At 39.7% G+C, this 25340-nt stretch overlaps 1 protein-coding gene across 3 annotated transcripts in view; it reads right to left on the bottom strand.

Moving 5' to 3' along the window:
* Positions 1-25066, bottom strand: part of SNX14 (sorting nexin 14) — a 40102-nt gene extending 15036 nt beyond the window's left edge. Inside the window, exons 1-16 of one of the 3 annotated variants that reach the window (XM_072142011.1) lie at positions 24847-25066; positions 20974-21094; positions 18808-18881; positions 18651-18729; positions 18401-18444; positions 15857-15944; positions 14142-14226; positions 13424-13580; positions 9834-9909; positions 9544-9588; positions 9351-9431; positions 8785-8899; positions 7361-7516; positions 5780-5904; positions 4863-4921; positions 4503-4529 (exon numbers count right to left, since the gene is read on the bottom strand). In XM_072142011.1, coding sequence (XP_071998112.1) covers positions 4503-4529; positions 4863-4921; positions 5780-5904; positions 7361-7516; positions 8785-8899; positions 9351-9431; positions 9544-9588; positions 9834-9909; positions 13424-13580; positions 14142-14226; positions 15857-15944; positions 18401-18444; positions 18651-18729; positions 18808-18881; positions 20974-21094; positions 24847-24983 — 1469 coding nt within the window. In that variant the 5' untranslated portion in view covers positions 24984-25066. The remainder of the gene's footprint in view (positions 1-4502; positions 4530-4862; positions 4922-5779; positions 5905-7360; positions 7517-8784; positions 8900-9350; positions 9432-9543; positions 9589-9833; positions 9910-13423; positions 13581-14141; positions 14227-15856; positions 15945-18400; positions 18445-18650; positions 18730-18807; positions 18882-20973; positions 21095-24846) is intronic. The other 2 variants (XM_072142012.1, XM_072142013.1) reach the window with 2 other exon arrangements.
* Between the last annotated feature and the right edge of the window lie 274 nt (positions 25067-25340).

Raw genomic sequence — 25340 nt, 5'->3', positions numbered from 1 at the left:
CGGCGATCGGAGGTAAGATGGCGGCACCCACGCGCCGCCAAATTTAAAGTGCCGCCGGCGACTTTGCCGGCGGCAAGGAAGAGGTTAACACCCGCGATCGGTGCAAGCACCGACCGCGGGTGATAGCGATGGGTCTTTGCTGCGATATGCAACAAAGCCCATCACTGTATGAAGAAGGCTCAGCCCGTGAGCCTTCTTCATACAACCTTCACAGCTCCGTGGCGGATATATCCGTCACGGAGCGTGAAGGGGTTAAAAACATAACAATTGTTATTAAAGAGAGACTTTGCACCCTTTAAAAACTATAGCATAATTACTTAATAAAGTATATTAGAAATATGTTCACAACACTCCTCTGTCACAATATTACAAATGATCTCAAACAGCAGTTACACTTTAAGGCAGCCAACCCTTCTGCTTATGAACACATATTTAATATCAAATCGAATTATATTGTTACTTTTATAGATAATACAATACAATATAATACAATGGATTGAAATTATTTCTTTATCTCATACAGTTCTATGTAAAGGCAGTATATGGCTGTAAAATAGGGAGCTGTATCCTTTTTTTACCACTGGTAGCAAACATGACAGTATTGCCGAACACAAAAAGTATCTTCTCAAACAAGATAAACAATAATTTGTGTGACAAGAATCTCAATCAACTTTCTGGGCATGTAATGTAATTCATTTAACTTTTGTAAATATTCTTGGTAGTTAACTAACCTTTGCATGCTTCAAACTCTCTACCTGTCCCCAGCAGGTATAGAGTTATGACACGGGGACATATTTATTAACCCCTTAAGGACGCAGGGTTTTTCGGCCGATTTCTCGCTCTCCAACTTCAAAAATCCATAACTTTTTCATTTTTCCGTGTACAGACCTGTGTGAGGGCTTATTTTGTGCGTAACAAATTTTACTTTCCCGTGATGTTATTTATTTTAACATGCCGTGTACTGCGAAGCTGAAAAAAAATTCCAAATGTGGAAAAATTGAAAAAAAAGTCACGTGCGTCACGTTCTTGTGGGCTCAGTTTTTACGACTTTCACTCTTCGCTCCAAATAACATGCCTACTTTATTCTTTGGTTCAGTACGATCGCGGTGATACCAAATTTATATAGGTTTTATTGTGTTTTAATACATTTTCCAAAATTAAACGAATGTGTACAAAAAAGAAAAAAAAATGTTTGCCATCTTCTGACGCTAATAACTTTTTCATACTTTGGCGCACGGAGATGTGTGAGGGGTCATTTTTTGCGAAATGAGGCGTCGTTTTCATTGCTACCATTTTGAGGTCTGTGCGACATTTTGATCATTTTTTATTTCATTTTTTATGTTATGTAAAAAGGTGTAAAAGTCGCATTTCGGACATTTGGGCGCCATTTCCCGCCTCGGAGGTCACCACCGGCCGTAACCGTTTTTATATTTTGATAGATCGGGCATTTTGGGACGCGGCTATACCTAATATGTTTGTGATTTTTACTGTTTATTATGTTTTATATCCGTTCTAGGGAAAGGGGGGTGATTTGAACTTTTAATATTTTAGTAATTTTTTTTATTTTTTAAACTTTTTTTTTTCACTATTTTTTAGACCATCTAGGGTACATTAACCCTAGATAGTCAGATCGCTCCTACCATATACTGCAATACTACAGTATTGCAATATATGGCATTTTTGCAGGTCATACATTACAATGAGCCACTGGCTCATTGTAACGAACCTGCATAAGCCATGTAGCCTCGTGTCAAAAGAAGACCCGAGGCTACCATGGTAACCGATCGCCGCCCCCCGATGACGTTCGGGGGCGTGGCGATCGAAAAGATGGCGGCGCCCGCGCGCCGCCGTCGACTTTGCCGGCGGCGTTGAAGGGGTTACTAGCCGCGATCGGTGCAAGCACCGACCGCGGTTATTAGCGGTGGGGGTTTTGTGCAATATGCAAAAACCCCCCCCTTTGTATGAAGAGGACTCAGCCCGTGAGCCCTCTTCATACATCCCTTATACCTCTGCGCCGTAGAGCTACGGCGCAGAGCGTTAAGGGGTTAATAGCGCCTAAAGGTTACAACAACAGTCCTAGGCTACCTGCACACTAACACTGTTTTTCAGTGTCCGCAATCTGCAGCTGCAATGGTTGTATTTGTTGGCTGTTGGCAACTCGTGTTTTACCCGTGTTATAGTGTGTGTCCACAAAGTTGATCCACATGTAATCCGTGATAGAGTAAGGCCAGTCCATAAGGTCATGTACTTGTTGCCTAACAACCAATGAGAAAAACGGACAGAAAACCTAATACTACTGTGATCAATCCATTTTTTTTTTTGCAGCCCCTTTGATTTCTATGGGAGTCACAAACATGGATTAGAATAGGATGTGCTCACAGTTTTTCCTTACGGCACTAGGTTTAGTCATGAGGCTGAGAAATCTAGTTGTCCAGGCAGGAATAGCAGTGCTCCAGGTACTATGGTAATAAATTGGTACACCACCAGCTTCATTAGCATGTATATTAAAATATAGAAATTTCTCAGACATAACTTAATGAACAGAAACAATATATCAAAATTATAATACTTGGAGATGCTAGGGTCCCTTCAAACTGTGGCAGATGTATCAAAGTATCTCATATTGAAGGGTAAATCTATAATTTATGTCTGTAACTCTAAATAGCCACACATCCTATTTGTTTGCTTAGTTTACATTTACAGAATGTTGATGAATGTGCCTTTTTTTGGGTGCAAGTTAAACCATACCCCTTCCCCATAAAGCCACAACCTTTTTAATGCGGCCATGCCCCATTAGTGTTACAAGTTGCAAAGGTCTAAACAAAAATGCCTTTTACTGGTTGGCAAATATGAGATAGTTTGATCAGTGGCACCTTCTTTTCTCTGCTATGGCCCAAAAATGTGCTACAATGAAGACTCTGACAGCTAGAGTGCAATAAAATTGGGAACAAAAATCGAACTTAATTGTTGGTACTACAAATAGACCTACAAACATAAAATGTTTCAAATATTTATAATTAAAATGAAAATAAAGATAAAAAATAAAAGGGTCTATAAAACAGATTAAGAAAAAGTTTGTGTAGATAATACCAAAGATTATAGGTTGAATCCAGGAGGACAATACAACTCAGAAGTAGGACCCTACTCCTACGTGTTCAAAATGAATATACATGGTGGTCTTGTTAATTTAAAGCTATATACTCTCTCTTCCTTTTGAAGTCATTCAATTCCATTTTTTATGCATCCATGATATAATCGGAAAAGTCACAATATTTACAAATGTAGATGGTATATTGATGGTACATGTATGTATATTATGCTCACGATTTCAGTAAATGTACATTGTACTCACAATCTAGATGGATATGACGGGGGTGGCGCTGGGTCTGGATGGTCAATAGCCAGCTCCTCCAGTGGCTCTGACGTTCTGAGTTACTTGGCGCACTTGTGCCTGGAGTTTTATATATGTATGTACACAGTTAAAAGCATGCACAGCAAGTTTTTGTTAGGAAAAGCTTCTCCAGATGTTTGCCTTCCTTTTGTCCCCCAGCTCATTACATTTACTGTAATTGTGGGCACATATACCTGTCTCATCAATATACCATCTACATTTGAAAATGGTGTTACTTTTCTGGATGCATAACTGCAAAAGGAATACAGAGTATATAGTTTTACATTACCAAGACCACCGTATACATTCATTTTGACTGCTTAGGAGTAGGGCCCTACTCCTGAGCTGTTTTGTTCTCATGGATTCAACCCATACACTGTGGTACTGCTTACACATTTTTATCTGGTTTTAATCACTGTTTTTTTACAGTTCTATAAAACAATTGATTATGTTTGATCAGTTATAGACACTGGTTAATTTTTTTATCTTCATTTTTAAAATTTGATACCAAGTCTAATAGTAGTGGCAGGAGTATGTTAGGTTGGCAAATATGACTCATTATTGTCAAAAAAAAAATGTTTAAAATGGAATTTTATAAAATGATATTCTGCTGGGACAATGTGGGATCTCCACAAATAAAGTAATGAAGTAACCAAGGCTTCTACGTCACTTGTACTAGTCATTGGGGATATTTACTTTACCTTTTCTATTAGTTTTCGCAAACCTCCCCATCCCCGCCAATTCTGGGGCTTTTCTGCCCCGCACACTACTTTGGGGAATGTGTGTGAACTTTAGAAGAAATGTCCGTCAGGCCCAGTCTAAACAGGTTCAACCTAGTGGAGATTTAGGCTGGATCTACTAAGAGGCCAGAGACTCTTAGTAGATATGGGCACTGGAGTGTGAGGAATGCTAAGACTGGCATTTAAATGCCAGGATTGATCACATTGTACTGATGGTGATGTTTTTGTCATGAATGCATTTAGTGTAAAAGGTATAAAATAGGACACAATTTCCAATGGAGACCAAGAATTTACACAAGAGACATAGCACAGAAAATGCGACCACATAACTAAACAGTGAAGCAATCCCAACATGCAGGGTGAGAACTCACCGTATATCCTCCAAACTGAGGCTATTTCTGCAATAAGTATATATAATCAATATGTTAAAAGCACGGTTTCCTCTTTTCTTACAATGGGAAAGACATGTCACCATATTAGTTTCAGAGGTTTAGCTTGGACACCAATAAAAGTAAAAACATGTTGCTAGGCAAGAACCCCGTTAATTGATGTCTCGCAACTTCCGGTGTCACAGTAGTTTTTTCTTACCAATTCAATTTAAATACTGAACAAACGTTTGGAAAAAGAATAATGATGTAGCCAAGTAGTTTGTTTTTATCTGAAAGATGAACCTTTTACACACAGGTCCCAAATGACTATTTCTTATGTAATATAATAAGCCTAAAACATACCTGTTAAATTTTGAACTGCGTGTCGGCGACTCTGCACCTTCAAGCAACTGCCTAAAATACTGGGGCAAAAAGACACAAAATACTTTGGAATTAAAAAATAATAAATAAATGAATTTTACTGCAGGCTACAAAACTATTGCTGGGCATAGACATTAGGTTCCAATTTGCGATCAAAGTATGTTTGTTTGGTTGGATGCTAGGAAAGTGCCATCATGGCAATTTAGCCAACATTTTCTGTGTATCACCCAGTCATTCTTCAGTTGGCCCCCATCTACACTATTTACACTCCTGCCAGACACAGAAAAAGCCATTTGCTTAATAAAAAAAATACTGACAGAAAATACAGAGAGATGCAAAAAGGTAGCAAGAAATAGTGATTTAAACTTATATCATATACTCTGATCTAAACTCTGTTGTTGTTCATTATGCAAACCCAAGCTAGGCTTTAAAGGGGTTTTCCCACAAACAAAGGATAGGCCCAATCCACAGGACGAGGGGTCCGACGGAGGCACGTGGGACCCCATCGAACCCCTCGTTTTCGTGATCTGTGGGGGTCATCACTGAGCAAGTTAGGCCCTATCCTGTGCAGTAATTTCTGGAGATCAAAGAGAATATAGGGAGACTGAAAGCAACTATCAGAGAGGCGTCAGATGAGATGTGCAGCAGCACCCATATAGACAACCTGTAGGTTTTAACCTTTGTGCTACTAAGGGAGAAAGGTGTTAAAATAGGCGTAAAACTAGTAGCAATAATTAACACTAGTGCAGTAATGTCCATACCAGGCTCCAGATATAATTATCTTTAATAAATTACATACTGCATATACAAATTAAATATATATTTTTTAATGCTGATAATCCTGCATTCTATAATAAGGTGCCTATCGATCCACTTTTTGATAGAATGCCATCATTTACCTCATCGCTGTGACAAAACATGGGCGTGAAAACATTTTCAAGGAGGGAGAGGACGTGCTCATAGGCTTCAAACAGGCATCTCATAGTCTGAAGCTTCACCACTTCATTGTAGGGGCCTTCTGCAACTAAACACAAAAGTTAAAAGTTTACAAATCCAATGTAAAAACAAACAAACATTACATTGATACTAAGAGGCAGAAATACACACTATAAAAACATTATGGAGGGAGCATTTGTGAAATATCTTTCAGATTTTGACAGGGATTTAAAACATAGAGACAGAGACATTGCAAACTAAATGGTAAGATTGCTGCTGTGAATATGGCTCCTCCACATAACGTATTTGACGGTCGAAGTATATTTTTGTCTTCACAAGGCAATATGCAGCCCATAATACTGCCCTAAAAATGCAATAAGCGGGGAAACAGGCACTGGCTTTGTATATAAGCTGAAGTCAATTTTAGGAATCTACACACAATGTAACCTGTCCAAATGCTTCATAATAATAATAATCTTTAATCATATAGTGCCATTATATTCCGTAGCGCTTTACAAATCATAGGGGACATACAATAAAATACTACATTACAGAGTACAAACAGACATAAGGAAGAATAGGAGTGAGGGCCCTGCTCACAAGAGCTTACAGTCTATGAGGATGAAGGTGTTGACAAGAAGTATAAGATCTTGTATAATGGTCCAGCCATTCTTTATAAGGGAACAGAATAAAATCATTTAAATAAATAAATAAAAATGCTGATACTTGAACAAGTCATCAACCGCCATCTTATATACAAAGTCCTGGGCCAGTGGGACTGCAGAGAAGCCTGGGGCTTGGTATATATCTGGTGTTTGCTGGATAACAGACGGGAGGAGGACATAGGATGGAGTAGTAGAGAGAGATAAAATTCCATGCAGTTAGCGAGTGTGATAGTTCATGTGCAGTTTTGTTAAGCCACATTTGAACTTTATAAGCTGCAAACACACATGCTATTATTTCTAATAACAAGTATAGGGGTGGTTAGGACTGCACCATGATCAGGCTACCTTACACCAGCAAATTAACAAGAGCTTGTGTTCCTACAAACATTTGTTCCTAAGAATGGGCATGAAAATCAGATATTTCAAGATTTTTTTCTATTCCATAAAAAATACACTTATCCCTTCTTCTCACTAATTGGACACCCACTTATTTAGCCCCCCTAGAAAACTGAATGAAATATTAGGTCCCCCATTCGCTGGGGGTCCCAGCATTTGAGAAACCAGCAACCTGAAACCCATCCTCCCAGTGGATAGAGGACAAGACTCTTTAATGAGAAAGCTCCTCTAAGCATTTGGTAGCTGACAGTTTTATATTTTAAACTGTGGATGTGAAAGGTCTAAAAAAAAGTGGGAATCAAGGACGCAGTCCTATTTTATTCCTGAATCATATAATGCAGGCAGGTCTGTAGAACAGGTTTTCACCAATTGTATCTAGTGAATAGGAGTTTTCACACTTAATATTATTTTCCAGTTTTATTACTAATAAAAGTTACAAACTCTTTGGTTGTAAAGCATTTTAATGAAACATGTATAACTTACTTCTTTGGATTTCATCCACAATGAATGGGTCAAACCTGATCTTGTCAATACTTTCTTCCAAGCAATACGTAAGATAGATTTTTTTCACCTCTTCATGGAGAGACTGCATTTCAGCATCTGACAGCTCTGGCCTTAAAATCTTGTCGTTAAATTCCTCTATAACAAAGAAAAAAATATCTATTAAGCTTAATGGCAAAATATTTAAAAGTAAGCACTAATTTAAAAATGGAAAAAACACACCAAAGCCCCTTGACATTCTGACCTAGCCCAGCAATGACTTACTAGCATTGCTAGCACTGACAGTAACAGTGGTAGCTCAACACTTCCAAAATCCAGCATGATAAACCATGGACACTTACCCATAGATCTAGGCACCGTGACTGTGGTATAATCTTCTTAAATTTGTTATCCATAGCCTCTTCCTTCTAAAAAAATCAATTAGTAAAATTATGCTAATGAGACAGAAGGGCTTTAGGGGAATTACCAGAGCCCCTCCGTGCTGCACTGTCTCCCCTTCCTCTGCCTTCTGTGCAGGGGGAGGGGGAAGTACTCCTGCACAGTATAACAGCCTGTGAAGATACAGCATGGAGGGGCTCTGGTAACATCCGCAGAGCCCTTCTGTTTCATTAGCATATTTTTAAAAGTTAAATTTTTAGAACGAAAAAGACCATGGATAATGAAAGAAAATTACCACAGTCACAGTGCCTGGATCTATAAGTAAGTGTCCCTGGTTAATTATGGTGGATTTTCAAAGCAGATTTCCTTTAAGAGTAATAAAACATCCATCCAACCTTCAATAAACACAACAAGTCGTCATTTTCCCAAACTTATACACTGCAAATTAAACAGTATTGGATTACACAAAGTATTTATGATCACTTATCTCTTAAAACTACAGTGTATGTTAACGATTATCACTAAAATATAATGCAGAGATATCACAAAGAAGGAATATGAATTACAGCCAAACTGTGGAAAACATTAACAGCCACACATCACATTTGTAAGAATTAAAACATTTCTAAAACTTTAAAGCCAATTTCTTACTTCAGAAGTGAATAATGTAGTGCACAGTACATTTTGTAATATACTTCATCAAAAAAGTCAAAGCAAGCGCTTACCCTGTTTCCCTGAAAAAAATAAGACACCCCTTGAAAATAAAGCCTAGTACAACGTTTTTCAAGCTTGAAAATGAGTCCGAGCTGCAGTCATTGCTAGGCCAGGGGACTTGACTCCACAATAGCCACAATGAAATTGTCTATTGTAGTTGGGATTTATACAAAGTCCCATCCACATTCTGGATTAAAAATCTGCAGCAGAAATCTAGTTCCACTGTCTGTTCCTAACCTTAGTTAGTTTCTAAATCATAAATACGCAAAACCTTGAAAATTGCTTCAGTAGACTTTTTTTTAACAATTACTTACCTACGGTCAAGCAAAACTGTAATACATGTACAGCACCCTCTTGTTTCAGGAAATTCATAAATCGGAAAAGAAGGTCCTGCTCTGCCCTGATCTCCTTCAATTCTAATTTCAGTACCTTGAAAAGAAATCCACTCAAACTATTAGAAGCCTGTTACCTGAAACATGAAAGGCAGTAGGAAGTCAAACAAGCATGATGTTGTAATGTACTTAATGGGAATGGGAAAGATTGATGCATGGTGCTCCAGGATATGAGTCTCTGGCCTCCGGCAGTTCTAGGACAGGTCTGACTTTCTGTAGAATTGTGCCTTAGCTTGCACCAGTACCTGGCACAGACTATGTGTATTGCGCAGGCATGGGGCAGGAACGTCCTGAGCCAACCCAGTTCACCACCGGGCATGGAGGATGCATGAATTAACGCCTCTTGCGTGACGTTACCTCCCTCTCAAGCTTGAAGAAGACCAGTGCAGGGATAGAGGTGAAGAGGACGATAGGCGAGTATGTTTAGTTTAATTTTACTTTATTTTAGTGGTAGAGTTGCTTTAAGGCATTCAAAGCTAGTAACGTACCGAAGGATTCTTGTTTCTGGACTCTGCAAATTTCTGGAGGAATGGTACCAAGTTGGAGGTTGGCTCTGTCGCTTGTTCAGGCTAAAAGAAAATTAAACGGGCACATATTCAAAATAAAGGAACGTAATAAAAAAAAAAAAAAAAAAACACATACTGAAAAGAACAAAAGTGTAACTAGTATGGGAATACTTACAGGGCTATTATCAATGTAAATAAGCAGTAGCCGATTCACATTATCCTAGAAAAATATAAATATTCACACAAGTTACACATGGACAATAAAAAAATCTCACACTGTTCTATCAGAACAGCTTATGCATTTTGAATTTTTTTCTTAAGTAATGTAAGAAACAAATATATCACATCAAAGCTGTTTTTATTTCCCGATTGTAGATTTTTTTTTATTTTTTTGTGTATGGGGTGTCAGTCTATTAGCCAAAAAACATGTGTTTCACATGAAGTCATATTGTCAAAGAAACCTACTGGATCCGCCAAGAAGTCCATTGAGGGAAGCAACACAGAACCGGAGAGAATCTCCCTCAGTAGCAACGTCAGGGGCCTGAAAATATACAAAAAGTTTCTGCAATATCAATTTACACAAAACCAGCTATAGTAACATTGTCACATAAATACAAAATAACCAAATTACCCTTTAAAAAAAACAATTTCAGATTCCAGGTCACATATAGGCTAAATACATGGCCCAGTGAACCCTCAAGGAAGGCAGATTGGAAGGCACCACAAAGGGAAACTGGGCAAAAAAGGGTGAAACAGAAGACATGGCCTTGTGGTCTGTGCATTCAGCCAAAGATTATGTAAAGAACATGATTTTACCTGTAAGACTGTATGTTTAGTTTAAATAGCACATAGATGGAATGTAATATTACATTTTCTCTGCAACAGGAAGGGAAAAAATGCTTGGACAGAAGCATAAAAGTCTCAAAAGATTTCAATGCCCAGGACTTCAGGCCTGCACCAATGGAAAACATGGTTTCCAAAAAGAAGAGTTTGCCTTTAAGAGACAATACTTTCTTTATAGCCATATGAACTGACCATGGAGAGTACTTAAAGGGGTTTTCCCATGAAACAAGTTAGGCCCTATCAGCAGAACAGGTCCCAACTTGCTAATCGATGGGGGTCTCAGTGAAGGCACCCCCACAGATCACTAGAACTAGGGTTCCTGTTAGATCCCTGGTTGCTCTCGGAGACAAGTGGAGCAACAGGACGGCGCTTGCCAATCTCCATCAGCTCCATAGAGATGAATGGACCATACATGACCTGCTGCTCCACTCATCTCAGTTATAAAAGCAATAACAATAGACCAGAATGTTTATTAACCGAATGTCATCACTTAGGTACAAAATATTCAACTACAGCATTAAACAAAGTGGTAGCCATTAAAATGCACAAAACTTTATTGAGAAAGTCATTAAAAAGTGGGTCAACACCCACACCTAGAAAACAAAACGGGTTTGCAAACCTAAAAATTACCCAAAAATGGATGAGTCTACAAAACTTTAACGCAACCCAAATCCACATGAACAAAAAAAACCTGCTTAACCCCTTAACATATCACCGACACTAGTTTTCAGCTCAATGACCAGACTCGATTTTTCAAATCTGACAAGTCTCACGATAATTGGTTATAACTTCGGAACGCTTTAACATATCCCGGTGATTTTGAGAATGTTTTCTCGTGACACATTGTACTTCATGTTAGTTATAAAATTTAAGTGATAAGTTTTGCGTTTAGTTCTGAAAAAAAGTGAAAATTTGGCAAAAGTTTGTAAAAATTCTTCATTTTCCAAGTTTGAAATGTTCTGGTTTCCAGACAGAAAGTAAAACTACCCAAAAAGCTTGATAATTAACATTTACAGCATATCTGCTTTATGTTGGGAGGATATTTTATGCTTCCAGTCATTTTTCTAGGATGTTATGAGGTGCAGAACTTTAGGTGCGATTTTTCTTATTTTCATGAAAATTGCCAAAACTCACATTTTGAGGGAAAACTCAGCTTCCAAGTGACTTTGAGAGGCCTAAATAATAGTAAAACCCCATAAATTACCCCACTATAGAAATTTCACCCCTCAACATATGTAAAACAACTTCTATTAAGTCTATTAACCCTTTAAGTGTTTCACATGGGTTAAAAAATATGGACCTGCGATTTAGAAACTATAGAATTATTTTGGAAAATACATTCATTTAGGCCAAAACTGACATTTTCAGAATAAATTAAATGATGAAACGCACTGCAACGCTTGATGCCCAATTCCTCCCGAGTGTACTGATACCCCATATGTGGTGGTGACTGCTGTACGGGCGCACGGCCGAGTATAGAATGAATGGAGGCGCCATTCACAGCAGATTTGTATTGTCGCATTTTTTTGGTAATGCGAACATATGAGGGCTTATTATGTACGGGATGATATACAATGTATAGATAATTTATTTTGGGAGTCTATAGCTTATTCATGAGATTTAATTAACTATTTCAAGGGGGACACAAACAAAATCATCAATTTTTATTTTGGATTGTTAGCATTTTTTTTCCCCCACTCACCGTAACGTAAAAATAATATTTTATCTTTATTCTCTGGTTCACTACGACTGCGGTGATACCTCATTTATAAAAACAAATCGCATTGTTTTTACTATTGACAACTTTCCAATCCCGGGTGTTAGTGCCGGGTCTGGGCTGTGATATCACAGCCCGACACCGGCACCAGCGAGACCCGGTGTCCCGAAATCTTCTTATGATGCGCCGCCGTAGAAAGGCGTACGCGTCAGAAGAAGTACCCTTAATGACCGCCGTAAAAACCCGATAGGGCTGTCATTAAGGGGTTAATGGCAAAAAGAGATAGTAATGAACATTCTTACTCGGTTTCTGATGAGCCAATGTGCAAGCAAGGTCTGGGCAGGAGTCATTACTCACAAATTGGAGCCGCAGACGGGGTATATTCTGAGCATTGGGGGAGCACTATTCTGCCCCAAACTTATCCCCATGACTCCCGCCCTTACAACGGCAGTCCCCCAAACTGACCCTTGATTAGCGTGCCTACTAGCACCTCCCTTACATGTTTCATCTAAGACTAGACTCCTCAGAGGGATATGGTGAAGCAGCAGTTCTTCTCATAGGGTTTTCCCTGGCTAGGCAGGTCAAACAGGCAGTGGTGACTGTGTGTATGGCATTGAGTGTAGAGCCTGGACATTGTGTTGTGCATGTTCAACTCATCTCCAGGAGCAACAAGGATTCCAACTGGGGCACATCTGTGAGGTCCCATTACTGAGACCCCCACCGATCAGCAAGCTGTGGATAGGGCCAAACTTGTTTACTGGGAAAATCCCTTTAAGTACTCTCCGTGTCTGTTCTTTTGGTTATAAAGAAAGGATGGTCTCTTAAAGGCAATCCTTTTTACCTTTTTGTATTAAAGTACTAACATTACAAAGAAAGGGCAATCAAGTCATAATTAGCATTCCAGTAACACAAGTATACAGACCCTGCGATTATTTACATTGATGTTATGTCACCTTTCCTCCCGAAAGCTACCCTGGAAAATCAGTGGTGTAAACTCCCCCCTCCCTACTTCCAGTAATACCATTGGGCCCCAAGGGATAGGTGAGCGAGGTAAGTGTACATTTGTTCTCGGTGGTAACTGAGGCAGTAGGTTAGAGAGTGAGTCTCGGTACCTGCGAGGGGAGAAGTTGGTACGTGCAGAGTCGCACCAGACTCCCCATATATGATTCAAGTATTTTCTCCATGGGAAGGATAGGGCCTAACTTGTTTCGTGGGAAAGCCCCTTTAAAGGAAATCTAACATCAAAATCAAGCATGAAATCAGGGACACTTACTCATAGATCCAGGCACCGTGACTGCAGTCTTCTTATACTGTATTAGTTATCCTGGATCTATGACTAAGTGTCCTTGGTTTATTAAGATTGATTTTAATGGTAGATTTCCCTTAAACTTTTCCATTTTCTTTGTGCAAGTTCCAAGTTTTCATAACTAATAAACACAAACAGAAGTGATAATTTTACTTTTATCATAAGTTACATCATTAACATATAGTTTACCTGCTATCTGTTGCTTTTGGTGGAAGAATAAAGGGAAGTAGCAGTTCGGTGAGTTTCCTTAGGTAGCAAAGTTCATCTCTACGACTTCTCAGGGCAACATGAAGGTCAGCTCCATATTCTTCTAATGCAGCTTGCTGTAAATACGTGGAATTGTTCACTAATTTGGACAAAATAAAAACAAATTAAAAAATATCAGTGATTTCAACAGATAGCATTTCCCCAGCCGTTACATATACTGTAATAATCATTCAGAGAAAGGAGAAAACCTTTGGATGTGCCACCAAAGCTATCCAGCTCTGAAGTGAACTGCTTAAAAATTCTTATTAGACCCGACAGGACTGGATTTTATTTGTCCAATATCAACCACTTTTAACATAATGGCTTTGGTGGCAAGATTTTTTCCTTTCTTCTTAAGACTGCTCCTCAGAACTACAAATCACTGACGTCAGTGAGATGTCAAATACAAATAATTTATTTCCTTACAGCTTAAAAATTGTGGATTTTATTCCCAGCTTCCCAGTACATTAAAAGGAATATTAAACGGAGCCAGAAGAAAGTGAAATTTGTCCATCAGAAAATATTCCCTCCCACATTGGTAAAAAAAAGGAAAAAAAAACAAAAAAACTAAAGCTTTTTGATTGCACCAAATAAAAAAAACTGAACTCCCTTGGGAGCATGTGGACAAGACTTTTGTAGTAAACAACAAGGTTACATATACCTTTTTGTCTGGCCCTGGAAATAATTTCTATATGTTTCATAGCAGCTTTCAATAATTTTTTTGTTACAACCGCTGGGATATCCACCTAGAAATGAAAAAACAGAACTGATTTTGGTAGTCATTGTATCTTTCTTCACTGGCTCTATAGAGCATGAAAATGTTTTCATTATGCAGAGGAGAACTGGCCCATTCCACACTCTATCGTGGGGTCAGAGATGATGAAATTTAACATACCAATCCTTTTTTTCCCCTGACATCTACCATTGAGAGAGAGTTAGGACTCTCCATACAAACAGTCATCAGGCGAATCAATGCGTCGCTAAATACTATAGGTATCCTGAGCAAAAGCCAACTACACAACATGTCTGATCCAAGGTTGGGGAAAAAAGTTTTTTTTTGAAAGAGGGAAGGGCGCAATAGAAAATTACGGCAATTCTTCTTCTTCATGAATCTTGTATTTTTTTAGTTCAGGGGGCAGTGTAAAGGACATGGAACAGTTTTTTCAAGGTCACAATTTACATTTTCTTTTTTAATTTAGCCTTTTTAAGGTTCTGCCAGTTCTTCGGGACACGGGAATTTTTCAAGTCATTCTAAAAGACATACCGTAACTTTTTTTTTTCTATCCAACTGGCTGGGGATTTTAAATTTGTAAACTTTCACTGTAAACACTTTTCACATCTTGATTGGAAGCCATTTAAGACAGAGCTGGAGGCCTTTGTAAGACCCCTGGCTGCCAGAACAACCAGCAACAAGCTTGTGAAGTTCAGGGGTGACTAAGATAAAAAAGAAGGTGTCTTGCTGACAGTCCTGAGCTCTTTTAGTAATCATGCGATGCCATCATCCCACAGTAACTGTACTTCAAGCTGCTCATCTAGATCGGCAGGTTAAAGTGGTTGCATGGTTTCAGCAAATTAATGTTTCTATTTTTTTAATATCTCCATATCTCTGCTTGTTGTTCTTCTATAGAAAGCTCCTATGTTTACTTCTGTCCATGGTCATGTGATGTCACATAGGTGCACTAATCGTTATAACACACAGCTCTGATTACTGTAACGGGCTGTGCACCTGTGTGACATTACATGACCATAGACAGATTTCTATCCACAAGAAGTAAACATAGAAGATTTTTATAGAATGACAGCCAGCAGAGATCTAGAAAACCATGAGGAATTTATTTAGAAAGAATTGTGGAAATTATGACATAAATATTATTGTTTGTGTAATGAAAAGTTATTTGTGGAAACTGGACAAACCCCTTTAACAGATCTAGATCTAAACATGCAAATGACAAAGGATCAAGGCATATAAGGGAGAGGGAAATAATGCTGTTATACTCTTATCTAAGTATTCTACCATCTTGGCAAATTATCAGCTATGGAAAAACAGCTGATACCCCCCGCTGTATCTACACAATACATTTATGGCACTATACAACCAACAACATTAATTAACATAAAAGTGCAAGATCTGTTTGGGTGGCTTCATGTGTTTGTGGAGGTATATGTCAAAAACTATGTGAAGGCATCGATATTTGAGTGAATTTTTCTGGCTATAACCTAAGAGGAGTTGCAAAGTTAGACTAGGCAGTCTTATACTATGCCAGATTTATCATCCTGCTCCAGAAACTGTGATGACGCTGGAACAACATAACGCTCTCTAACTTTCGATCTAAGTTTAAGATACATTTGAAAAAAAATCTGCTCTTTTGTCATCACCTTTTGTATCCTTCTCACAAGAACTGAGGCAAAGAACCTCAATGTCAACCTCAGTTCGTCCACAGATGATTCATCTTCGGTTATGTCACTGCCATGAGGGAAAACAGGTAAAAGTAATACTGTACAAAACTGCAATCAAATCATTGACATGTGGAAAGCAGATGTGACATTACACTAGGGTGACATAAACCACTCTCCACTAAAAACAAGAACATATCAACCCTGAGACATAACCAGAAGTGCATGGCGGGAGGTGCGTTCCCACATTTTGCAGTACTATTACGTTAAGCTTGAATGTAGCCGGCACCAGAAGCTGTGGGTGTCAGCTTTATTTTATAGCCGACACCTGCCTCTAACACCTGCGATCAGTGATTTGGACGCCCCCCATGGCGCTTACCCAGAGGGTCCTCTGAGGGTTAATCTAATAAATTAAAAAAAAACACACACACACAAAATCACCAAAAGAAACCATACATATTTGGTAACAATCTGTACAATAACTCACATAACATAACAATAACTCATAACATTATTGGACCCGCCCGGTGAAAGCCGTAAAAACAAAACACGAAAGACCCCTTCACAAAAAAGTGATCAAAAAAAGTTATGTGCGCCAAAATGGTACCACTGAAAAGGACAACTCAACAAGTATAAAAAAAAAAGCCCTAAACCAGCTCTATCAACCAAACAAATGAGATTTTCTTTATATTAGTTATTTTTTAGTAAAATTGTAAAAATACATAAAAAAAACTATATAAATGAGGTTTCACCATAATCATAGTGATCTATAGAATAAAGATAATATAGTATTTAAGGGTATGGTGTACGGCCCCCAAGAAATACTAAAAGAAAGGAAATTAAAATTGACAATTTTCTTTTCCTCCATACATTCAAGAGTTAATAAAATCTCATCAATAAGCTATAGACCTACTAAAATGAAGGATTTGTAAAGTGCATCTCATGTCGCAGGAAATAAGCCCTTATATGTCCAAATTGCCAAAAAAAAATAATTTGTATAGCCAATAAAAAGTGACAATGCATAATCTGCTCTCAATGGCGCAGCTTCTCTTCGTGTGCCTGGCGTCTGCCCATACAACAGGTAACCACATATGGGGTATTGTTATAATCGTGAGAGATTGGTTATCAAACTTTGCGGAGGGTTTTGGTATGTTATCCACTGAGAATTTGTACATTTCATAAAAAACACTTTCATTTAGCAAAAAAAAAAAAAAATGCAATTTCAAAATTGCATCCGATTTTGATTTAACCCCTGTAAAACAATTAAAGGGTTAACATAAAAGTTGTTTTACACATGTTGAGGGATGTAGTTTCTATAATGGGATCATTTATGCGGTTTTACTTTTATTTAGGTCTCTCAAAGGTACTTAAAATCTGAGCAGGTTCCTCATTAGCACGATTGTGCGTTTTTTTTTAAATAAAAATGTGAAAAATCGCACACACAGTAAAAAGCCCCACAACATCTTACAAAAATGAACGGATGCATAAAAAATCATGTCAACAGAAAGAAGACATTCAGTGAATGTTCGTTATTAAGTTTTTTTGCTGTTATGACTATGTGTGGAAAAATTAGAACATTTTGAATTTCGAAAATTTTTCCAAATTTTCACAAATTATCTGATTTTCTCATAAATAAATACAAAACATGCCACCAAAATTTTTCAACTAACATGAAGTACAAAGTGTCACAAGAAAACAATTTCAAAATCACTTGAATATATCAGATTTGTAAAAAAGGGCCATGTCAGGAAGGTGATAAGTGGCTTCGGCGGTAATGGGTTAAAGCAGTAACTTATTGCTCCTTTCCCAGCGTCCTGAGACTGTGTTAAATGCCTTAAAGGAAATCTACCATCAAAAATCCATCATGTTAAACCAGGGACTGTGCATTTTTTAAATTTGTCATTAATGGCAGACTTCCTTCAAAAATAATCTTTTATAATTATGCTAATGCGCCAGAAGGGCTATGGGCATGTTCCAGAAGCCCTTAGTGCTCTGGCTTCACAAGTTGTTATTACGCTGCAGCAGAAAGTCTCAGCCTCCCCCTCCACTTCCTGTGGAGCAGTGAGTGAGGGGGGATGTGCTCCTTTAGAATGTAAAAACCTGTCAATCTGCAGTAGAGAGGGGCTCGGGCAACACGCCCATACCCCTTATGGCTCATTAGCATATTTTATAAATGGTTCCTGTCCATGGCTGCAATGTTAAATGCCACATCCCATGACTTGAATCCAATGACACCGAGTCCTGCATAGAAGGGTTCTCAGGGCATAATGAGAGCCCCCTGTGCTGTAGCTTCAAAGGTTGTTACACTGTGCAGGAGCACATCTCCACCTCCCCTTTGGAACTCTCCCCTCCCTTTGCCTGCTGTATTCTCACACAGTATGAGAAGGAAGGGGGGGGGGAGTGGAGTTCTCCTGCACAGCATAACAGCCTGTGAAGCTGCAGCATTGAGACATCTGCTTGTACATCAGAGTGGAAAACCATTTTAAATAAACCGAGTCATCAATGCACAACTTTGTAGATACATACCGATACCAAGGATAAACAAAGTTTTCCAGCACAAGTTCAAACACCTATAAATAAATAAAAAATAATGGAAGATCAACCAATGCTGTGACCGCATAACTTGCATATGCACATATCTTGAGTCCATTTTCTGTCAAAAACCACCCCTTTAAAGACTCGACAAGTTTTGACCACATTGCTACTTGAATGCAAAAGTACTAAAATTATATTAAAAAACTGAAAGGAAAGTAAGTAATTGTACACAGAAACTGACCTCAGAGAGTGATGCATCAACTTTGGAAGGCACCTTCAAGTCCAGCCATGGCTGATAATTTTCCAGCTGAAGAGTTGGTCTGAAATCATTCCATTCCATTACAGGAAACCATAGAATAGGATTGTAAAGCTTCATTTCACATTATTACTACACTTACCTATGCCTCTTGCATTTCACTTTACCACATACTGCACAGCTATGGCCTTGTGGAAAAAGCTCTTGTAGTTCTGTCTGGTTGGGACAAAAATTGCAATAAGTAAAAAAGTAAATTAAAGAAATAGAAACACAATCATATGCTTTTTAATGGGGTTGTACACAAAATACTATGAGTTAAAGGGGTATTCCTACAAAGACAAAATATATTTAGGGTGGCAAAATAACACATTCTCTAATTCAACTTTATGAACAAAAATACAACATTTCACATATTCTAATCTGTGTCTATGATGTTGTATTTTCTGGTTGTCTTTAACCATGACTATGGTCTCGCAGATATCCTGTCTTCTCGAATTCCTCTCACATGCGCACACGTCTCCTGTACTGCAGGAGCAAGGGAAGAGGGAGGAGGCTCCTGTTTTAAGGGCGGGGGAAGCAGAGTGCAGAGTTAGACTAGGCAATCTTAGGCAGCATTCACATGAAGCATTGATTTCTCGAGTCCCGTATTTTCGTGCCGTATGAGACCGTATATATATGTGACGTTTTACATCCACATAGACTTCTAAGGGCATACGGAACTGAAATAAGGGAAAAATAGGACAATCTCTTTATTTTGATACAGTACGGTACAGTGTTAACACCGGCAATATAAATGGTTGGATGTATTGTCCATTAAAATGAATGTGGTGTATGTAACCCAAAAAAAAAAAAAAGGGTACAGTACGGGTAGCATACGGCCATTTTCATACGGTCGTGTGAATGCAGCCTTATTCTGCACCAGATTCATATAAGCGTCTGGTGCTGGATGGTAAATCTGTCCTAGTATAAGACTGTCTAGTCGTACTCCGCACCTCCTATTAGTTGGCTTACTTTACGCTAGAAAGTTAGGACAAAATTCTGTCCAGTGATTTTTGGCGCAATGACCTTTCTGTCACGAGGCCCGCCCCTTTTGTCAAGCTAGTCATAGGAGAGCCAGAAAACTGTCTAAATGTGGTGCAGACACCTTTTTTTTAGTACAAACTACAACATAATTCTGTACTAGACAGCTTAATAAACCTCACCCAATGTCAACACACAGCATCTCATGCATAGCAAAGGAATAAGGAAGGGTCTACTCAGCTAGAAATCTCCCCCAAAGACAAATACTACTTTTTTCATAGGCAAGAGTGAGATTTAGATAGGACGTCTATTACTCTAACTGAGGGGACAAGTAGTTTAAATGGAAATTGCTTAATATTGTGAACAGCCTGCATGATGTACATGCCACTGTGTAGAGAGGGCTCAGCCTATGAGATCCAGAGCACAGGCATTCTGAATGTCGACTGCCCAAGCATCTTTACTCTGAATTTGGGTTGCCCTTCAACCACAGAGAATTTTTTTGACTACACTTGGAGGACAGGGTGCAAGGGTCCACTGAGGTGTGCGGATTGTTAGATGAAAGGCACTGAAATCAAAAAGCACAGAAACAGAGAGCCACACTTGGTCCTTTTAAATTCTACAGGAAAAGGGTATAATAAATCCATACACCTAGGAAATTGTTATTGAGGATTTTGGAAGCGTCCACAAGGCTAAAATCTCGAAAAAGAGATCAGATCCCATAAATAACTCCGATTTTGGCAACTTTCTTTAAGACAGAACCTCCCTCGATTGAATGAGGTGTTCGACAGGAATCTGGAAGAGTAATATAATGGCTGGGGCAAGGTGATCAAACCCTGGGTCTCTTCAGAGAATCCCCAGAAGAAGTACTTGCCTCTTCTGGGGATTGCTTTGATAAAGCCCCTTATTTTTTCCTTAAATGTACCAGTATGAGGACTGGCTGATTTAAATTTTTAATTGGGACCACTATGGGGTACATATAATTGGTTAATCTTCATTGGGGAAATTACCAAAAGTAACCTGCAGTTAACCATTATTAGGAGCTAAACTACAAAGGTCCTGATGTGTTAACCTACATAGACTGTTTGTACACCTCTTCCAACCCCCTCTGGAAGCAGCAACCCCATATTCAGGAAAGGGGGACCAAAGATATGCAGCTGCTCTGCCATCTGTCACACTGCAAGCTGCTATATACTTGCATGAGCTGGTTGAGAAGGGATTCATTTGTGTGGAAAGTAAACACATTGTTTGGTTTTCAACCTCAAAAGTGCAAGAACATATAATACTGTACCTTGGGCTTGTGTTTTATATTAAAAAGAATATTAGGAAGGAGAGTTTCAGGTTCTAAGGTGCAATATAATGTCACAACTCCGGCAAGAAAGGACCAGAAGATCATAAGAATATGGAGGTATCTGCAAAGATAAGAGCATGGTTAAATGAAACCTACCACCAGAGGTCACGCTAACATTTTTCTGACATACGAAAAATACTTCCCTTAGCATTTCTAAGGAGTATTTTTGGTCAAGGAAAAGTATGGGATTTGTAGTAATATGGCGGCTGCAGACAAATGAGCTTGTTACGTGGAAATAGGACTATGTGCTGGTCAGATCCCAATGAGTGAGCAAAGGGCAATGGACTCCTGTTACAGCAGTGGCATTGCCGTTTGGCTAACAGACAGGGAGTCCTAGCATTATGTTTCTCTGTGATGCAAGTACTCCAGTGCACTATGCTCGTTCCATCCACTTGGCTGCTAATGGAAGTCGTAGCAGATTAGACAATTGCTATACGGTTATCCTGCAGCCATGTCGCCCCATGTGTCTCCTGGACTAGAGCTGTTCTTACATGGAGCAGTAACCATGCACTTTATAATGTAGTGGCCCAGATACAATAAGGGCTTATTCACATGGCCGTCTGCGGGGACGTACATGCGGCCGCAAATTTGCGGCCGCATGTACGTCCCCATAGATGACAATAGCGGCACGGCGCAGATGCGGTGCCACACATGTGTGGCACCGATCCGGCCCGCACACCGCAAAAAGATAGAGCATGCTCTATCTTTTGGCGTGTGTGCGGCCGTGCGCCGCTATTCTCTATGGAGGGAGGAGGGGCCGCCTCCTCCTCGTCTCCAGCACACGGCGGTATGCCCGCACGGCGGGCATACCGCTGTGTGAATGTACCCTAAGATGCACATCCGCATTATACAATTATCTGTTACCAGATAACAGATAATTATCTAGTCTACAATAACAAAATAAACTGGAGGTTCTCACTTTCATTTTGATCAAATTGCAAAAGCAATAAGCAAGAGTCCCAACACTAAAGGATCCAGCATTATTTGGCATCCACCATCGATGCAACAAGACCCAGTAGTATCCCAGTACCCACACTGGCAAGCCCCATGGCTTTGAACCCCAGGTCCTCACCAGCACTGCACCACAGAAACAGTGGACATCATGTAGTATTGCACTATGTGAACAGGTCTCTAATTTTCACCAATCCATATGGTCGCAGAAACTGACTGATAACAAGTAGTCGGACACTTTTTACAGACTCCTGCATATAGTATAATCTTTCTTTCTACAAAAGTTGGTACAACTTAAGATGTACCTGGACAGATGCTACATTTTAACAATATTTGGAATTTTATAGAAAAAAAAAATGGATATGGCTTTTGGTAGCTCTGCCTACTTTGAACAAGCTAAAGAGAAACAGCATCAGGTCAGAGTGCTGCACTGCTCGGGCTCACACACAGAACAGGTCCTCTATATCATGCCGCCCTTAGTCACCTCAGATAAGGTGAAAACTAAATACATGTTTTGACGCTTAGGGAATTTTTCAAGGAGTTATACTGTGTATAGAAGCGTCTATGACGCTTGAGGAGGGGTTTATGCGACCTCTGCCTACCACATGGATGCAATGTTGCACACGTACATGCTGGTGTGTGTCCCCTGAAACATAATCTGTTTTTCCTAATGGAAAATAGCACCAAATTGATACAAATTTATACGCCAGCACGTACCACAAAAAATAACACAAGCATAGGTCTATACACTGAAGTGTGAGAAAGTTATTGGCCTCAGAATTTGTCAAAATGGCAAATTTTTTTTTTTGTACAAAATTCATTTTTTTTTAAAATCTACTAAAACCTAATAAAACCAATATAGATTTGGTATCCTTGTGATCGCATCAATTGATAGAATAAAGAGGAGATGTCATTTGGAACACAGAATGAAAGCCGTAAAAACAGAGCCCACAAGAATACGGCGCAAATGTGCTTTTTTTTGTCATTTTCACTGCACTTGGAATTTTTTTTCCAGCTTTCCAGTACATTGCTTGAAATATTAAATGGTGTCACTAAAGTGTAAAATTTGTCCCGCAGATAACGAGCCCTCACACATGTCTGTAAACGTAAAAATTAAAAAGTTAGCGCTTTTAAAAAAAAGGGGTCCTAATTGATAACATATATTATACTTTTAAGAACAGGTTGGTGCAAGTTGTTTGGCTCTGCTTACACTGGGATCATTACATAAGAATAGTCTTGTCCCCAGTGTATACAATGTATGATGCTGAATGTAGATATGCTCTGCTGGGATGGATGCAGCACCGCTGAACATCATTCGTTTCAGTTTCGAAAAAGATGTTTTTCCTCTTTTTGTGTTTCGCAAGAATAAGTCAGGAGATAACTGTAGTGTAGGGCCTATGCAGCTCGCCTGAAATGCTAGTCTTATGTGCAGTGCCTTGTGGGAGAACAGGAGGAGCGCTCACACTAAACTATTGGGCAAGATTGAGGGCACTGTGACTCTCTAGGCCAGTGATGGCGAACCTTTTATCGCGAGGTGCCAACCAAAAATAAAGTAGTAATTTATTGCCCTCTGTTCAACTACTTTCAATCATACCGGCCTCCTGAGGACAGCAGCACAGTAGAAAGATGGAAAATTTTCATCATTTTAGCTTCTTTCCAGTGTCCCTCTGTACACGGAGAATCGTGGGGCCAACAGGAGGTCCTCCATAGATAATTTGTCCCTGTCTACTCATTCTCCCTCTTCCTACAGTCTCAAGTAGCGAAGGAAGTATCAAAATATGACTGAAAGCAGCATCTTTTAAGTTGCTTGGAACTGCAGGAAGATTCTTTGAGTCCTGTCTGATGTGCTTGGACGATCTCCCGGATGCCCACAGAAAGGGCTCAGAGTGCCGCCTCTGGCACCTGTGCCATAGGTTCGCCACTGCTCTAGGCCATGCTAGTCACTCAGGTTATAAGACAGAGGGCAGGATTTATTATGAGCAGAAGTATTGTGCGCATGTTGCAATGAATATAACTGGCTCCTATTGCAATAATAAAGGATTTATTGGGGAACAGCTGTTAATACTCTATCCAAACACAAGTGTACAAATGGGACTCCGCGACCCTATCCGTGGTTCATACTTCATTCTAAGGCTGGGTTCACATCACATTTTTTTGCATCCCCCTAATGGACACATCCTTGACTGGAAAAAGATGTATCTGAATGTGTGCTATGGCGTATTAATTAATGTCTACGGACATGAGGGATACCCAAACAGTGTACATTTCTTGTCCTGTGTCTCTGTATCCTTTTTTCGGTTGAGAAAAGCGTGGGCTGCTTCGTTTTCCATGTCCTTTTTAAAAATGTATACTTTTTTTTTTTTAACATTGGTGTCTGTGGATGACGTATGCAGACTGTCACATCTGTTTTTAAGCCCAAAATTGGATCTTAAAAATCCCCAATCTTAGTAAGAACACATGGGAATGGCTTTAGAAGGTGCAGGAAGCGGGAAAAAGAATGTATAAGTAAGTGGAAGAACGGATGCAAACGGATGTGACAGACGACAGGTTTATGCCTCAGGATTATGGCGGTCACACCCGGAAAACATTATGATATATTGCTGTTTTGGAATTGCCGTTTCCTGTGTAGTGACCAGGTTTGGGAGCACTGAGGTAAGTGAGCCGCCATTTCCCTCCATATATGCCATGTTTTGCCGTCCTACAGTGACGTTCTCTGACGTCATCACTGCTCATGCCCCTGTGATTGGCTACAGTGTGTGATGAGGTCACCTGTTTCCCGTCCTGTACAGTACTACACTGATGTAATACATTCCCGTCCATAGTAAGACCCCATAACATTGCACTGTGCATTGTCAGCATTACCTGAGGAGCAGGACGGTGGACAGTGAGAGGACGAGCAGAACAAAGCAGAGCAGCGGATACTGGCGGCACACGTCCCGCACAGCCCCGCTCCGCAGCCGCTGCCTCACGTACAGCCACATCTTCCAGGCCGCGGACATGACGGCAGCTCTGGGCTCCCGTCTTCTTCCTGGAATGTGACAGAGCACGTGACTGCCTGAGCGCCGCCCCGTGCAGTGGTGGACCCGCAGAGCTGCCTCATAGTCATACCGTGCACTGTGCAGACACGTGTGGCCGTAATCCGTGTAGTCCTGCGGGGATGTGTGTGGCCATAATCCGTGTTGTCCTGCGGGGATTGTGTGTGGCCATAATCCGTGTAGTCCTGCGGGGATTGTGTGTGGCCATAATCCGTGTAGTCCTGCGGGGATGTGTGTGGCCATAATCCGTGTAGTCCTGCGGGGATGTGTGTGGCCATAATCCGTGTAGTCCTGCGGGGATGTGTGTGGCCATAATCCGTT

This window comes from Engystomops pustulosus, chromosome 3 (genome assembly GCF_040894005.1).
Source record: "Engystomops pustulosus chromosome 3, aEngPut4.maternal, whole genome shotgun sequence".
Lineage (NCBI taxonomy): Eukaryota > Metazoa > Chordata > Amphibia > Anura > Leptodactylidae > Engystomops > Engystomops pustulosus.
Note: the sequence above shows the minus strand (reverse complement) of the source record. Positions and strands in the feature narration are given on the sequence as shown.